Source organism: Cyprinodon tularosa, unplaced genomic scaffold, assembly GCF_016077235.1.
Source record: "Cyprinodon tularosa strain WSP-4 unplaced genomic scaffold, ASM1607723v1 ctg927, whole genome shotgun sequence".
Taxonomy (NCBI): domain Eukaryota; kingdom Metazoa; phylum Chordata; class Actinopteri; order Cyprinodontiformes; family Cyprinodontidae; genus Cyprinodon; species Cyprinodon tularosa.
Window position 1 is genome coordinate 606,982 of NW_024039704.1, and position 17,379 is coordinate 624,360.

At 38.6% G+C, this 17,379-nt stretch overlaps 1 protein-coding gene across 2 annotated transcripts in view; it reads right to left on the reverse strand.

The window, feature by feature from the left end:
* Window positions 1–449: 449 nt before the first annotated feature.
* The window catches only part of ccdc146 (coiled-coil domain containing 146), a 30,182-nt gene continuing 13,252 nt past the window's right edge, over window positions 450–17,379 (reverse strand). The window contains exons 7-13 of one of the 2 annotated variants that reach the window (XM_038274710.1): window positions 10,166–10,276; window positions 9,942–10,079; window positions 8,385–8,510; window positions 6,605–6,715; window positions 6,375–6,512; window positions 3,736–3,855; window positions 450–1,442 (exon numbers count right to left, since the gene is read on the reverse strand). In XM_038274710.1, the coding sequence (XP_038130638.1) occupies window positions 1,242–1,442; window positions 3,736–3,855; window positions 6,375–6,512; window positions 6,605–6,715; window positions 8,385–8,510; window positions 9,942–10,079; window positions 10,166–10,276 (945 nt within the window). In that variant the 3' untranslated portion in view covers window positions 450–1,241. The remainder of the gene's footprint in view (window positions 1,443–3,735; window positions 3,856–6,374; window positions 6,513–6,604; window positions 6,716–8,384; window positions 8,511–9,941; window positions 10,080–10,165; window positions 10,277–17,379) is intronic. The other variant, XM_038274711.1, reaches the window with a different exon arrangement.

Sequence of the window (17,379 nt, forward strand, 5' to 3'; positions counted from 1 at the left end):
AATAAGTGAGGATAATAACTTCACTGGCCTGCAAAGACTCCTCGACTTTACCCAAAAGAGAAAAAAATGATGTCTTTAGAAGATTGGTAGCAATTCCCATAAACACACACCTCAACCTCGTGGAACGTCTTCCCAGAAGGTCTGAAGCTGGTAAAGATTAAAAGTGTGGGCAGACTTCCACTGAAGTATGAAAATATTTTACATGATAAGAAATGTTTGAAAGGTTAAGACAGAGCTTTTCTACACACATGTATGACATTGTAAATTAAAACCATACATCTTCTGGATATTTTTTTTACTTTCTGTAAACACGAGTCTCCCCCCCCCCACCTAATGGCCTCCCCCACACTCTGTTATGTGTTCTGTGTTATGTAGCAGCCTAACAGTCTGGGGCCAAGTTAATCTGACAGCTTCCAGCGTGAGTCTTCAATGGATGATCACGCACACACATCTTGTCTCCCGAGTTTTTTCTTAGGAAGTTGACTCATGCTGCGAGCAGCACTAGTCAGGGTTAGCGTGCTGCACCCCAGCTGTTTCAGGCGTTTCCTGCTTTTCTTTCCACACACTCAATTAACTTTCATCAGCTACCAAAGACCTCCACTCATTAATTTGTGGAATTGCTGGCTTTACCAGAAATTTGTCAGATACTTAATATTTCTGCTGAAAAGTGTCCAACTTTGAACCTCACAATTTACAGCCTTCCTTTTCATCCTCTTTTTTTTTACTTTGAATCTCCTCTACTGCCTTCTCAGATGCTTCATCCCCTTTATTTAAATTCTCCTCTCTTTATCATCCTTCATGCTCTTTCATTGCCTCCCCCTCCTCTCTAGATTGATCATATTTAAGCGTTATGCAGGGCTATCCTGATTCTAGTGCAAAGCTTAAACCCATTGCAATATTTTCAGAATTACTACCCTGAAGGGGGAAACAACAACAAAAATGAAGTATGTGAAAGGATACTCTAAGAAATAGATTTAATCTGATAGGGAAAGGAGGTCTGAGCGGCACTGACGTGTTGCTAGGCAGTGCAGTGATTATGAAATCATACTGGGGATCATTATGTAACAGCACACTCATGTTTCCCCTGAACTCTTTGTCATCCTGTCACTGACAGCGCTGTAAGTAAAGATTAAATACTGCCAGTAAATAAATGAAAACAAAGCAACTGTAACCAGATTCAGAAAGTGATTTAAACATTGCAGATTTTTATTTCTTTTCCAGCATACGAGTAGGGATGCCTTCTAAATCTCCCAGGGTCTGATTGTTGGATTGCGGTAATGCCTCATATAGGCCCCCTTTGGGCAGGGTTTGATGGGTGGAAAGCGTCCGAAGGGTTTGGGCAGACCGAGCAGGTCGTTCTCAGGAATGTACGCGTTGGGTCTGGCTTCTGCCGTGGTGTAAACTCCATTTGGCAGCAATCTCCACTTACTTTCTTCAGCAAGCTGTATACACAGAAAGAGCCACACCCCAGAGAGAGACTTAATATTTAATTTAAGATTGCATGACCTTGAATTAAATATCTAAATCAAAACTTTCATGAAACATAATCAAGGAAATTAAAAACGAAAAAAAAGCATATGCAAAGAAGTTCATTTTTTTAATGAATCTTCACAAACAGCTGAGTGCTTGAGCTGAAAATAATGAGGCTGATTACAGTTACAGATAACAGGGAAGTTTTAGAGGAAGCAGCCAAAGACGTTCTTGGCCAGCAACCTGAACAGCTTCTCTCTCCAGAAAACTTATTCTAATGAGATTTACTGCAAGACAAGCCAGCTGGATTAATTGGTAAATTCAACTAGCAGAAACAAATAATTTACGGTGCTCCTGGCTCTTTGGTCTGGTCTGCAACCGATGTAGACACATCTGGACCAAACTATGTAGGACCTGTAACTGTTTATTCGCACTCCAACTAAAAACTGCCAGTAAGAGGGCAACCTCTGGCCTGATGCAGTAGATATTTGGCTGTGGTTGTCAGAATTTAGAGATTTAGCAAGTAGTTACTCTTTATTCAAATAGATTATAAGAATTTTCCTTTACAAATATAGATGGCAACAAGATAAGTCATTATAAATCAGCTAGAAAACCGAGACAACCAAGCACTGCAACATACACAGCAAACATTTTTAAATGATTACTTGCTGACTGAGCCAGTTAAATGCAGAAATCTAAAGGATCTTTAAATAGTGCATTTGTACACACAAGGGATTTAGATTTAGCTTTTACTGTCCTTAAGGTAATAGCTTTAACACTCTGTGTGCAGGATTTGAGAGATCTGCAGAGACTTTAGCTTCAATTTTGTGAATTTAGACCTAAACAAGGCGGCGGTGGGAAGGTCAGGCCTGCTGATCCTCTCTCCAGAATTTGATCCTCACATCATATTATTTGTTGCAGTTTTGACATTTCCTGTTTGGTGGACGAAACAAATGAGAAAGTGATGCACAAACACTGGGCTGCCTGAATAAGGAGAGTATAGAAACTGAACAGCAGCTCCTGCTAAATGTGGTCGTCCATGAGCTGCCACAGGAATTACAATCTGTAACGTGTCTACCACCTTTTTATGGAGCAATCACAGCTCCATAAAAAGTGGGTCCATGAAGCCAGACAGATTGAAAGTTTTAACATATTAAGGTTGGTTAGAGGAGTTTGTATGGGAAGGTGATTTCCACTGTTTTGAGCTGGTTAAGCTCTAGATGGTTCTCAACACCCCAATGGGACAGGTGATTCTCTTCCTTTATTTAATAGTAATCAATCTCCCAAGCTCAGAACAATAACAGCAGTAACATCTACAAACCCCAGGAGTTGATTGGGTTGAAGCTTTTGATCCAGAAACAGATCCTGGGACCTCACTATAAGTGAGAGAAAAAGCCCTAAATTTAAAGAAAGTATGGTGAATAATTAAAATGGGAAATAAAAATGTATTTATTTTTAACAAACTTTTTAGATTCTGCTCACCAAATGTTTTGTGTGTGCACTGAATATGTGCCTGGGAATCCTTTCATTAAGTTCCAACTGCCAACAGTTCATACTGTATATGAAACATTAACATGGAGCTGCTCCCAAATCAATCCTATTTAATGCTAAAAATCTGATGTCTTTATTATAGCAAAATAGAAGAAGATAGTTCTTCAGGTTATTTTAATTGTGGCAGAAAAAGTTGCTTCCGACTTTAATGATGCCAGTAGAAAGGTACACACAGCGGAGAAAGTGGCAGACAAATCCAATGCAGGTGATGGATCACTGTCTATGTTGGATCCCAGGTGAGCAAGAGGAAGAAATCCACTTCGATTGTCCTTTTCTTGTGTCACTTCCTTTGATTTTCCAGCCCACAACAGCAGGCAAATAAACTGCTGTTAAATGTCACTGAACAGGTGCTTTAACAAAGCAAAGCTGTAAAACGCATGAAAATGATCCAAACAAGTTTTATATCATTCTAAATTTTTCGCCTTATGCTGGTAATAAATTTGTATTCTTTTGGAGGGGGGTGGGGGGTTGTTTTTTGACTAGCAGCAGGAAGCAGGAGGCAGCTGGACAGCTTTGATACGCATGTGATCCTTTTATATGTACCCCTTCTTTTAGCTCTCTGGTTTTCTGCTGGTGGCATTAATTTTTATTGAAATATACCATAACTTCCCATCTCAGCAGAATCCCAATAGATACCCTACACTGCATGTGAAAAAAAGCCTGCTCTTTCTTGCCTTGCAGTGTGCCTTTGAATTTCCAAAGGTGATTGTTTACCTTCTTTTCTTCCTTTTCCCTCTGCCTCCTCTTTTTGTCTCTCAGCATCCTCCTATACCCCTCCTCTATGTCGAGATATGGTGGCATTGCCTGACCAGCCTCCCACTGGCACTTGTCCATCTGGAAAAAACAACAAAAAAAAAGAGCAGGGGGAGAAGCATTGACTTTACTTTGCTTTCAGGCTCGATTCAACTTTTGGCCAAAGCCATAAACAGATGGCTGCCTCAGTATCAGAATGTGGGTAACTTCACAGCTCTCCATCTTTTACCTCAGGGTTCAAGCGGTGTGCTGCAGGCATGCATCAGCCTGAGCAATTCTGCGGGGTATTAACACAAATCTTTTAAAATATTTACAGCGCATGTAGGGAATCCACAAATTTTTACTTGCTGAAATATTTATAAGGGCAGAAAGCAAACACTGCTTGAATTTCTCCGTTTCATTCTAGGGCAATGATTTGAATGCTCTTTTACCTTCTCCTAAAATGTATTAACCTGAAGTCAACATACGATGTTTCTATGAAAGAATGAACTAATAGTGTGAACATGCTGAAGTGATATTTGGAAAATGAAACCTAAATATATGGCTTGCAGGATTACAAATGCATCTTTTAATGACAGGCATCATATTAATTTAAATGGTCATTATGTAAAAAAAGCTAGAGATAATGGAAGCACAGGAATGTTTAGGTTGCACATCTGTACACATGAGCAGAATGTGGAGCATGTAAGCAACTGGGACCTCATCCGACCTGCAGACTCCTCTCTTTGACCTTTACTGTTTGAACAAAGCGGCCACCTGCTTTCAGCTGCAGGGTCAAGCAGGAAAAAAAAAAATTCATCCTTGTTAAGTGATTCTCATTGAGACTCAAGTCCAATGAAAAAATAAAAGCACTCTCAGCTATCAGACAAACTGCTAGATGTCATATGCACATGATAATCTGACATTGAAAGACATCAAAATAATTTGTCATTCTGGTCAGATTGGAAAGGAAGATAATTGCAGTGCCCTGCAAATATTTTACCTTAGGTCAAAGAGAAAAAAGCTCCCTTAAATTGAATAGGGAGCATTTATAAAAAAACAACCCAAGTCTCCATTGGATTTTCTCTAGCATTTCCATGTTTTTATTTGTATCCATGTCCCGAAGACGCCCTGCAGCACAACTCTTCCGTTACAGTGTTTGTTGTTGGAATCTGTGAGTGAAATCTGTTTATTTTATGCCTTAGGATTTTGGTCTCATACGATTGGATGAAATAGCTACATTTTCTTTCTCAATTTTAGTAGGGAATGCAATTTTAATTTTTGTCTTGTCATTCTGTTAAAACAGAAAATGTTTTGAGTGCACAACTGAAAGCTGCGCTATAAAAATATTCTCCCACTTAGGCCGTGGTTCTCTGCAGCTTCCTTTTTCCATGTTGGAATGATAAAAGGGACACTTTATTTAAAAAAAAAAGTTTAGGATTGATTATATTACTGTCACGATCAGCTTTGGCCCTTTGTCCAAATGATGTGATCAATAATGTTCTATAACACACCTCTATGGCTTTAAAATAAGAGCTGCATGTAAGCTGAGATAAAAATCATACAATTGCAAAACTTCAACTCCCTTATTAATTAGTTATGTTACATCCAAGGCAATGGATTGGATGGGATTTAATTTGAGAGTTTCAAAATAAAAGGAATTAAGCATTGAGTTGCATTGCTCATCACATAAAATCCCTTATATCATAAAGTTTGAGGTTGTAATATAACAAAACTCTACAAAATGGTGTAACCAAGCTGCCTTTGGCTTCTCCCTCTACATTTATGTCTTTCCAATTTTCTCCATACATGCACTAAGTCCATAATCTTCCACTATACTTTCCCACAAGACTTCCAATAAAGTTTTGCTAATTTTGCAAATTCCATTTCCATCCCATCCATCCATTTTTTGTCACGCTTATTCCAAGTGGGGTAGTGAGGTGGCTGGTGTCAAGCTGATCTCAAGCTGTCTAAGGGCAAGAGACGGGGTACACCCTTGACAGGTCACCAGGCAATCGCAGAGCAACACAGAGACAAACAACTATTCACACACGTAAGGAGAATTTAGAGAAACCAATTAACCTAACAGTCATGTTTTTGGACTGTGGGAGGAAGTCGGGGTACTTGGAGAGAACCCATGCATGCTCAGGGAGAACATGCAAACTCCATGCAGAAAGACCCCGGGCCGGGAATCCAACCCGGAACCTTCTTTCTGCAAGGCAGCAGTGCTCAGATTTTTACTTCATCACTCACATTATCTGTAGGTTCCTCCAAATTCTAAATGTAAAAAGAAAAAAAAACAAAAAAAAAAACATGTGTGCTACCTCACTCATGTTGGCTTGGATGGTAACAACTTCATATTAAACTTGAAGCTTAAAAGTGGCTGTCAAAAAGTAAAAAAAAAAAAAAAAGGATTCTATGCAGCCCACATGCATTTTTTATGTGAATGCTTTTGAGGAGTCAGTGACAGGAATGAAAAATACTGACAGGCCAAAAGACAGATCAGAGATGAGCAGCAATTCTCCTAAAAGTCGCCCTGTAATTATGACTGCAGACCATTCTATGGCACTCTAGAAATTTAAAATAAACTGTTTAAAAGAGTTCCATTAAAATCTGTTTACTTTCTTTGCCACAGAGAGACTGGGGAGCCTGCAGCTCTCCGCTTGCTCCCCTGGTGGCTCTGACAGCTGGGTCACCTGCTCCACCAGGAGTCCTTTTTCCAGCAGCTGACTCTCACGCTCCGCCACATTCACCTCCAGCTTCCGAACACAGAAGCAAATTAGCTGCCCGATTGCAATCTTGCTTTTAAAGTTCATAAGTAACGTTATAAATAAAAAACATTTGCATTTACCTCGTCCATTTTCTCCTCCAGTTCTGAAGTTAGCAGGTTTTCAACCTTTGACTCCCTGAATTCAAGGGTGCAATTCTCATTTTTCAGCATCCATTTTCTGGCTTCTGACAACTAAAGGATGCAGAAAATACAGTAGGTGTTAGAGGCAAAAAGACACAAGAGTTAAAATTTTTATGTTTATTGCTCTTTAAGGGCAATAAAAGTCTAGTTTCTCCATCAGCTCAGTGCTTCACCCTGCAGAAATTGAAGATACTTATTTCCTGGGATTAAAGTGATAACAAAACTCAACACCTTTTTCGCTGAATGTGGTGTGCGGATGGAAGCCCCTTCCTACTAGGTGAATAGTCTCTGGGAAAGAGCGATAAGAGAAACCAAATTTCAAAAAGCCTTGAGATCCCTCAAAGGGATTAAGAATTTACCATCTTGACATGCCTTTAACAGAGCAGAAAAGGAAGGGGAAGTGTCTATCAGTAAAAAAAAAAAAATATATATATATATATATATATATATATATATAATAATGTCAAAAATCCATACATTTAAAGACTGTTATTTATTTTTTTCTTTTTCAGTTCTTGAAAACACTTTTTTTTTTTAAATGGAACGTCGATAATTACTAATATAAACAAATAAAAATGAGACAAATACCCATTATTTTAAAACTATTATGAATATGTGCTAAAGAATAAATTAAAAGGGTGTGTAAAACGTTTGTTGCAAGGCAAATTTATTTTCCTACAGTCTTATCAGGAGCTGGAAACATTGGCAGATTTCAATCTTTTATACACATTTCCCAAGATTGTCAAGAAATTCTGATGAAATCTCTTGGAAAATGAGTCCAAAATAAATAAAAAAACCTGCCAGATGAAGACTGGACTGTTTAGAATGAAGCTCCCAGATGAAACTTTTAACCTCAAAGTGCTTTAGTCTGGCAGCAAGTGAGAAAGCGAGATGGAGGAGGTGAAAAAATAATGACATGACCAAAAGGTCAACATTGACTTTAGGAAACAGAGGTAAGAAAAATATGATTAAAAATCAACATTGAGATATTACATATCCATTAAACCAAACAAATGTATTCTACAGCATAACAGATGCATTACACAAGAGACTTTAACAGTATCTTATCTGTGATAATCTGCAGAAGCAGCTTGTCGGAAATATTATATCAGTCAATCACATGCCAGTAACTGGATCTATGGTGGAATAGGGATAACTTTCAAGAATCAGAAGGAGTAAGAAAAAGGCTTCAATTTAAGTTTTCATTTTAATTTAATTCCTGTGAATTTGTAAATCCTTAAATTTGTTTTTCCAAATTCTTGGTTGTCATGGTTACAAGGGTCACTAAGGATACAACTTTTAGATAGGTTACCAATGTCTGCATTTATTTTTCTTTTCAGTGACATATGGATGAATTTGAAGAAACTAATTGTCACATTCTCTCCAATTACAACACAATTAAATCGCAGAGATACCACTGACATCTGGCTGCAGGGCAGTTGTTAAATATTAATACAGATTCCTCACTGCTTGCACTTTTTAATGCATCCACTCATTTCTCTGCTCCCACAGTTATTTTTTCACCATCAGTGTTACATTTTGACAACTGCTTTAGATTTCTTTTTATACCATGTTCACCTTCTAAATTAGTTTTCCTATGAAAATAATCTGCATAGATAAAGTGATGACAAGGCTCTAAATGGATGCCGTTAGACTGTGGTACTAACTTGCAGACTTAGGCCTAATGTGCACCATGTGAGTGACCAGGATCTCAGCTGACCTGCAAGTCTTTTTCCTTGATTTGTTGCTGCTCAGACAAAGCAACCGCCTCCTTCATGGAGAACTCTGCAGAAGCAGCCATCAAGGAAAGGTTGATGTTAATCATGTTTGTGCGGGTTTCATTCAGCTGGAAGAGGGGAGGAGAAAAAAAAGCACACATGCAGGGAAGAAGGCAAGCATTAGATTCCTCAAGCACTTCATGACACCAACAGAGACAGGTTATAAAAACAGTTTGCTTTATACTGTTGTTAAGGTAAACGCATGGCATTTATAGTGCACTGCAAAAGTATTCACACCCCTCTACATTTGTAACATTTGGATTTTAAGCAACAAACCCACACAACGTAGAGGACAGCTGGACTGGAATTAAAGGATACATGCTTTTCGAAGCTTTTTAAAAGTACACATAGTAATAAGCCGTTTCCTATTTGCATTTAGGTCCTTTTGGATCAACATTATTAAACTAGCTTTTGATTAAAGTAAGTGCTACAAGTCAAGTGCTACAAACAGGTTTGCAGTTCAACAGACATGCTTTTAACCAACCTTTTTTCAATAAAGTTCATAAATGATTGACAGAGATGATCTGTTAATATCCACTTTAATTATTTTAAGGATTCTCAATTGAATTACGGCCAATTATCCATCTATCTATCTATCCATGCATTCATCTATTAACCCTTAAAGGGACGGCACAGTAGATCTAAAACCCAGCTGACACACCACCATACTATAAACATTTATATTTTTCAACATAAATCCTTCCTTTGTAGCTCTACTAGTATGTTTGTTGTTATTCTGCTGGAATTGTAACCTGACTTTCCCGCTGGATTACCTTGGATCTTTCCCAGCATCAAGTTTTGGTCTCACATGATCCAATAAATGTTCCACACATCACACTTTTTCCAAAAGAACCGGTCATTGCAAAACTATAAATTGTTCTCCTTTCAACAGAATTGATTGCAAGCACATTTTAAGACAATTAAAACATGCACCTTTATTTCCAATCCACTATTATGCACCAAGGTGTATAATCTATCACATACAATCCCAATAAAAGCAGTCAAACTAGCATTGTGAGAAAACTTTGCTTTTGCAACATCATTTGATTGAAAAGTAAATTGTTGAGAAAGACGTAGAAGTAACTTTCTCACATTTTTTGTAGGTTCATTTCTCTTACAAATCATACTTTAAAGAAAAAAAAAGAAAAAAGAAACGAAAAACAGAATGGTACTGCAGTCGCTCCAGTCATGTTGGCTCAGATGATGACAGCTTAATGATAAACTTGAAGCTTCAAAGTGGCTGTCAGAAACTAAAAAAGGGATGTCATGTGGACCACATCCATCTTTTATGTCTATGCTTTGAAAGAGTCGGTCACAGGGATGAAAAATACTAATAGAGCAAAACTCAGATCAGAGACGAGCTGCAATTCTCTTAAAATTTGCCTCGAAAACTGGGACTGCTTTGAATTTAAAATGTTCTTACAGTCTCAATTTGTTTCAATTTTGTTTAAATCTGTTTATATGAGATCTATTAACTTCTTCCAGTGGATCCCGGCTACCTTCTTTGCCACAGAGAGACTGTGGAGCCTGCAGCTCTCCGCCTGCTCCCTCAGTGACTTTGACAGCTGGGTCACTTGCTCCACCAGGAGTTCTTTTTCCAGCAGCTGACTCTCACGCTTCGCCAAATTCACCTCCAGCTTCAAATGCACAAGAACACAAAAAGAAATTAACCACACGACTGCAGCCTTGCTTTTAAATTTCATGAGTCAAGTTATGCATGTACCTGCTTCATTTTCTTGACTAGTTCTGAAGTTGGCAGATCTTCGCCCTTTAGCTCCCTGTACTCAAGGGTGCAATTCACACTTTTCAGCGTCTTTTTTCTGGCTTCTGACAGCTAAAGGATATATATATATAAAATAGGTGTTAAAGTAAAAAAGAAACAAGCATGAACATTTCTTTATTTTTATCTGTTTAAGGGCAGCAAACGTCTATTTTTTCCAGAGCCGAGTGCTTCACTGTGGAGAAAGTGAAGATGTGTGTTGCTCTGGGATTAAAAAGTTACCAAAATTCAACACTTGTCTTTGCCAAATGAAGTGTAGGGAGGGGAGCTTCCTCCCACCAGGTGACAAGTCTCTGGGAAAGAGCGATAAGAGAAACCAAAGTTAAAACAGCTATGAGATCCCTCAAAGGGATTACTTTTTTTTTGTTTCCTGACATCCCTTAAGACAGCAAAAATGAAAGGAGGAAGCAAGTCTAAGTGAGAAAGCTCAAGGAAGATGAGTCAAAAGAGCTAGAGAGAGAAAGCGGAGAGGGGCAGGGTGGACGTTTTAGATTCAGGCCCTCAGTTGACACTCTTCTCCCGAAAGTGCTGCAGTCAGTCTGAGAGTGAGGGAGGGAGATGGAGGAGGTGAAAATCGCTGACATCACTGAAAGTTTAACTGTCTAAATCAACTACAGGAAATCGAGGCGTAAAAAGCAGCAGATGCCAGGAGTCACAGCAGTGTCAACATTGCAACATTATTTTATTTAATTACTTACAACAAACACTTCACTCTAAAGCCTTTCTGTTTGTTTCTAATTGGGAATGGAACCAATCCATGAAGTCTGATGATTCAAACTTGATTTAATTGTGTTGCTACAGACCTTGCTTTATCTGAATTAAGCCTTAGTGTTTAAGTTTCAACCAAATATTCATTAAATAAAATAAAACCTTAACTCTGGCCACTTTATTAGCCATTTTTAGTGACATAGTAACTGCAGCTGAGTTCATCACATCAAAACCTGATGCTGATTTTGAAGTCAAACATTTTCCCTTTTTCAGTAGATACCCAATTAATTTAAACACATAAATTTCAGTGAAAGTGTAAAGTTTATAGAAAAGGCAGAGTGGTTTTAGAAGTTAAAAAGACAATCAAACACAGTAAATACACCCACTAGAGCCAATATATGCAGAATAACATCTCTTAATGTACAACATGGGGAATTTGGAACAGATGGACTAAAGAAGCAAAAGACCACACCAGATCTTCTGCTTCGAGACTCCCACAACCAAAGCTGAACAGCATTGGTAGCATCTGAATAGCTGATTATCTATACTTAAAAATAGATATCTGGTTTAGACAGAAACAGAGTACAGTCTGCTGAATGACATCCAGCTTCTGCATGTTTACACAGCCAAGGATGGAAGCTATGGAGGAAAATCTAAAGGAAAAAAAGACCAACATTGATAGGATTTCTTCCCAATTTTGTTGAAACAGGAGTAGCTCAGAGTTATGGAATCTATAAACCAAAAGCTGTAATGCATACGCAATATTTGGTCCATCTTTAAATATATCGATGAAGCAAAATACAGTATTTGTGGAAGTAGTAAACAAGATTTCCACACTTTTTGTGTTGCCTTACTGTATACCAGCAAGATCAACTGATAACCCAATTGTATATTAGAAACAAGAAGAAAGAATTGAGCTCTCCTTCCTTTCAAACTGAATCAGATACATCATTTAACCAGTGGCTATATCACATCCAAACTGTTAATTTAAATTCACATGGCCTGACTACATCCAAATAAAGGTATTATATAAAAGCTTGTATAGGAATCTGAGGTTATCAAGGAGCTAATTACAGCAGTAGAAAGTATATATATATATATATATATATATATATATATATATATATATATATATATATATATATATATATATATATATATATACACTATATTGCCAAAAGTATTTGCTCACCCATCCAAATTATTGGAATCAGGTGTTCCAATCACTTCCATGGCCACAGGTGTATAAATTCAAGCACCTAGGCATGCAGACTGTTTTTACAAACATTTGTGAAAGAATGGGTCGCTCTCAGGAGCTCAGTGAATTCCAGCGTGGAACTGTGATAGGATGCCACCTGTGCAACAAATCCAGTCGTGAAATTTCCTCGCTCCTAAATATTCCACAGTCAACTGTCAGCTGTATTATAAGAAAATGGAAGTGTTTGGGAACGACAGCAACTCAGCCACGAAGAGGTAGGCCACGTAAACTGACGGAGCGGGGTCAGCGGATGCTGACGCGCATAGTGCGAAGAGGTCGCCAACTTTCTGCAGAGTCAATCACTACAGACCTCCAAACTTCATGTGGCCTTCAGATTAGCTCAAGAACAGTGCGCAGAGAGCTTCATGGAATGGGTTTCCATGGTCGAGCAGCTGCATCCAAGCCATACATCACCAAGTGCAATGCAAAGCGTCGGATGCGGTGGTGTAAAGCACGCCGCCACTGGACTCTAGAGCAGTGGAGACGCGTTCTCTGGAGTGACGAATCGCGCTTCTCCATCTGGCAATCTGATGGACGGGTCTGGGTTTGGCGGTTGCCAGGAGAACGGTACTTGTCTGACTGCATTGTGCCAAGTGTAAAGTTTGGTGGAGGGGGGATTATGGTGTGAGGTTGTTTTTCAGGAGCTGGGCTTGGCCCCTTAGTTCCAGTGAAAGGAACTCTGAATGCTTCAGCATACCAAGACATTTTGGACAATTCCATGCTCCCAACTTTGTGGGAACAGTTTGGAGCTGGCCCCTTCCTCTTCCAACATGACTGTGCACCAGTGCACAAAGCAAGGTCCATAAAGACATGGATGACAGAGTCTGGTGTGGATGAACTTGACTGGCCTGCACAGAGTCCTGACCTCAACCCGATAGAACACCTTTGGGATGAATTAGAGCGGAGACTGAGAGCCAGGCCTTCTCGTCCAACATCAGTGTGCGACCTCACAAATGCGCTTCTGGAAGAATGGTCAAAAATTCCCATAAACACACTCCTAAACCTTGTGGACAGCCTTCCCAGAAGAGTTGAAGCTGTTCTAGCTGCAAAGGGTGGACCGACGTCATATTGAACCCTATGGATTAGGAACGGGATGTCACTTAAGCTCATATGTGAGTCAAGGCAGGTGAGCAAATACTTTTGGCAATATAGTGTATATATATATATACACACACTTTTATGACAGAAAATTCTTGACACAACAGACAAACTGAAAATATCTAAGAGAATTAGAGGAAGGGAGAAAGGCAAAAGCATGAAAAAGAGATCAGTCAGATATAAGACAATGAACAACAGGCTGACTTTCTGCTTAGCAGTGAAGCATTTCAAGCATTTTAAATCAGTGTAGATTAAGTGAATATTCAATGGTGTTAATAAAAAATTTAAATAAAAATTTAACTTGCAAAAAAAAAAAAAGCTGCAGAGCAGAGGAGGTTGACAATCAAGAGACTTAAAAACACAAAATACGTCAACAGGCAGGCAGTGCAAGATAAGGTTGAATAAAAGTGAAATGTATGAAGGGTAACATTCAGAAGAGCAGTGCAGGTGAAAATCCATGTAAAAGGGCTATCTGCAGTTTATGCTGAGAACAGGACACCTGAAGCTTGTTAGTGTGAAAGTGCCCCTCTGGTAACAATTTTTGTGAATTCAAAATGATGCAACATTTCGAGCGAAAATGTTTTCAGATGGAGATGCAAATGCAGAGTGTAGAATACATAGTTGTATTATTCAAATAACTCTGAATATTTGCATACTTTCTCCCATTTCACAGGGAGGTGAAACCCTTTTGGGGACATCCCTGCAGAGTTGGCATACAAGGCTCAGTCAGGCATCACAGATTTTAAAGGCATTCATTTGTTTTACTGTTGCTGTCTCTATTGCATGCAGGGTGATGAAAACTTGTTTTTTTTTCTGTGTTGATAGGTCACTAGTTACATAAAAAAGAAAGCCCAGAAAAGGAATTAAAAAAAGCTTTTCTAAATCCCAAACTCCTAATTAGCATAGCAAAAATGTAACCACGGTAATAAATACAGTTCTACATTTTAAGGCGGTCAGTAACTAGTAACACATTTGCACACACCTCCAGTTACCAGATTACAGTTTTCTAACTTTTGCTGTTTGACCAAAAAATAGCTGGAAGTAAAGCCTGCAGGGATTTGTTCTGGGTCCACAAGGTAAATAAATAATGACTCTTTTACATTTTCTCTCCTCTGTAGTCAACCTTTCAGTTTAGCTTTACCATCTCCTCCTGGAGCCACTGAGCACACGCTGAGGCAGCATCAGCCCCACAAATAGCAGCACACAAGATGATATTTTAATGGATTTGAATATTTGCAGAAGAAAGGACCTTTCCCCAACACTGACTGCTCTTAAAATGTTAAAATAATGTTAGGCTACCATTTGGAAACAGTTTTATTAAAACTGATGAACAAATCGTGTGTAAAAAGAATGATTAATTAAAGTCTGTACATCTTTATCCATATCTTGAAAAAGACTATACATGACACTGAGTTCATAAAACCAAAAAAGGGGAGATGCCTTCAGCATCATTATGTTAGAAATATGGAAAAACATTTTTTTTTATAGAATCTCAATTGATAACAATCCAGTCAAGGTTTGATCAATGCCTATATATTCCATTTTTTTTCTAATATAAAAAGCTAATTTTTTTTCCTAAAAATATGTGTATAAAAAAAACAAAAAAAAACCCCTTCCTCACCCATCCCGGGTGGTCTTCCTCCAAGCTTTATTAGATGCCTGGGAGCTTACCTCCTTTGGAGGCGTTTCCCACTTTGACCCTAAGGTTTCCAGCCCATACTCTGCACAGATGCTCCAGTACACTAAGCCAGCCACTTTGTATTGGCGCTCCATGTAAGCTTTCCCTGCCAGCATCTTATACCTTGCAGTTCTGTGCTGGATTGTTTCAGGGGCCTCTTTGCACAGTCTACACCTGGGGTCTTGTCTGGTATGGCAGATCTGGGCCCTGTAATGATCTTGGAAATTATGACTGGCTTAATGGTTCATTCTATCCCCCTGTTCATCTCATCCAACAGCTCCTGCCTCTTTTTAAGCTGCTTCCTCCAGTCATCAGTGCCAGGTTATTCAAGCCGTTGGTGAGAGTTCTCTAGCGTACCCAGTTTGTTACCCTGATTGCCTGATCATGAGCAGTTTCTGCCTTTGGACCTCTGAGCCTCCCTGCCATTGTTCTGATCTGTTTGACTGACCCGCCTTTGGTACATCTTTGCATCTCTAATCTTCTGGTTTGGACTCCTGTTTACTTCATTGACACCGGCTTTGGCTTTGCCCTCTGGAAACTCCTGTTTTCCCTTGTCTGCTTGCTTCTGCTCGTAAGCCAGTTTAGTAGCCTCCTTGGCTTCAGCTCCTGGAACTCTCTGGGCAACGTCCACCGCATTGTGTGGGAAATCATCCGGCTGGATTCCACTCCTTTCTCTGGGCCCGGACTGAACTTTAAAACCAGGTTAGTGACGTCCTCATTCAGATTTATGTGGTCACTAACCTGTGTTTTCCCCTCTACAGAGATTCTAGCATTTTTCATCTTTGCTGCAAATCTCATCAGGATGTCTGCCTGAAATTCTGGGTCCAAAATTCTGACTTCTGACATATACATATATGTAAACAACATTTAGTACTGGCATGGTTTGTTCAGGTTTAATAAAAGAGAAAAGTATGAAAGTTGTAGATTATTAGTTAAGTTCTTTTCAGAAGAACATAAAACTTTGTCTGAAAAGTTCAGAAAGACTGCAAAGATACAGTGCACTATGAAGCATGTTGGCTAAGGCTTCATGGTATGGGGTTTGTCATAGTATGAAATCTGGCCTGTTTGTAATTTAGAGTTAATCCCATATTAGTCTGCCTATATCAAAATGTGTTAGCTAAACTCTAAAATCTGTGTTTCAACAAGCCAATTACCCCAAACCCCATTTTAACATCTTAGTCAATATATACTTTTATTAGATAGAAAACTTGTGGAATGCTGTACATCACAAATGCTGTTTCTGAAGCAAAACAGAGGAATTGTGCAGGGCAGCATAATCCTTTTAGGCTGGAGAACCAGTCTGCAGGTGCCAAAAGTTAATCAACACAAAGTAGTAATAGTGCAAATCCCCCAAAAAAAGTTAAGTTCAAGTTTAAACTAAGCATTTTTTTCTGGTGATGCAGTAAATGTTTAAAATTGAACAAACAACCATACATTTTTTTATGGTTTTTTCAATATATAATATTCTCTTAGCCACTCTTTCTCTAGATTTAGATAAAAAAGGGACATTTGTCTGTAAGTTTTAGTTACATTGCAGTGTTCCAAAGCATTAACGTAACAGAACTTTAGTGACTTTTTATAATACTGCTATTAATTTGACCTTAACTGTGTGTGACAGCTGACGAATACATGATCAACTTTTCAACTCTCTGCTAAAGCTTTTAATGATGCTTAACTTCTTCAGTTCATCAATAACCAGTAGAAGACAAGCGTGTTGTTAGATCTGATTGATGTGCGTTTCATGTTCCCCCGAAACCACCCTAAGTCACTTAAACACTTCTTGATGGATGGTATACAGAGTGTCTCCATCAGCCTCCTTCCCTTTTTTTGCTCTTGCATCAATCTTGTCTTCTCTACACTTCCATCAACGTATCCTTTTTATACCCATCCTACTGACGTCTGTCTCCATGTATTCATCCCTCTGTGTTGCTCTTCTGTCCGCCTGCCTCCTTGTTTTCTTCATTCGACAGTTACAAATCATAGCTGGGTTTTTGGCTGATGAGAGCTGTAAAACATTCTGGATATGACAGCTTCTACGCAGTATTCTAATTTGCATTTTATTTACGTAATTTTCACTGAGAGTGGCGTACACAATGCCGTAAAAAGCCACACAATAGACTATACACTGTACCTTCTATCATAAATGTGAATAATTACTTTATTAATTAGATCCCAAGCTAAACTAATTCATAGCCTCAGGGTAAATATAAGTAAAAGACAAAAGGAACAGATAAAGCACTAAGGTCACATATGAACTAAATACAATAAAGATTCTAATACATATTGACATTTACAGTAAGAATGACACCAATAAATAGATGCAGCATCTCTTTGGAGGAATGAACATCAACAGTTAACTTGGTCAGCACTAGACCATAGATGAATAAGATTCTGTGTTCAGATGATGCACAACTT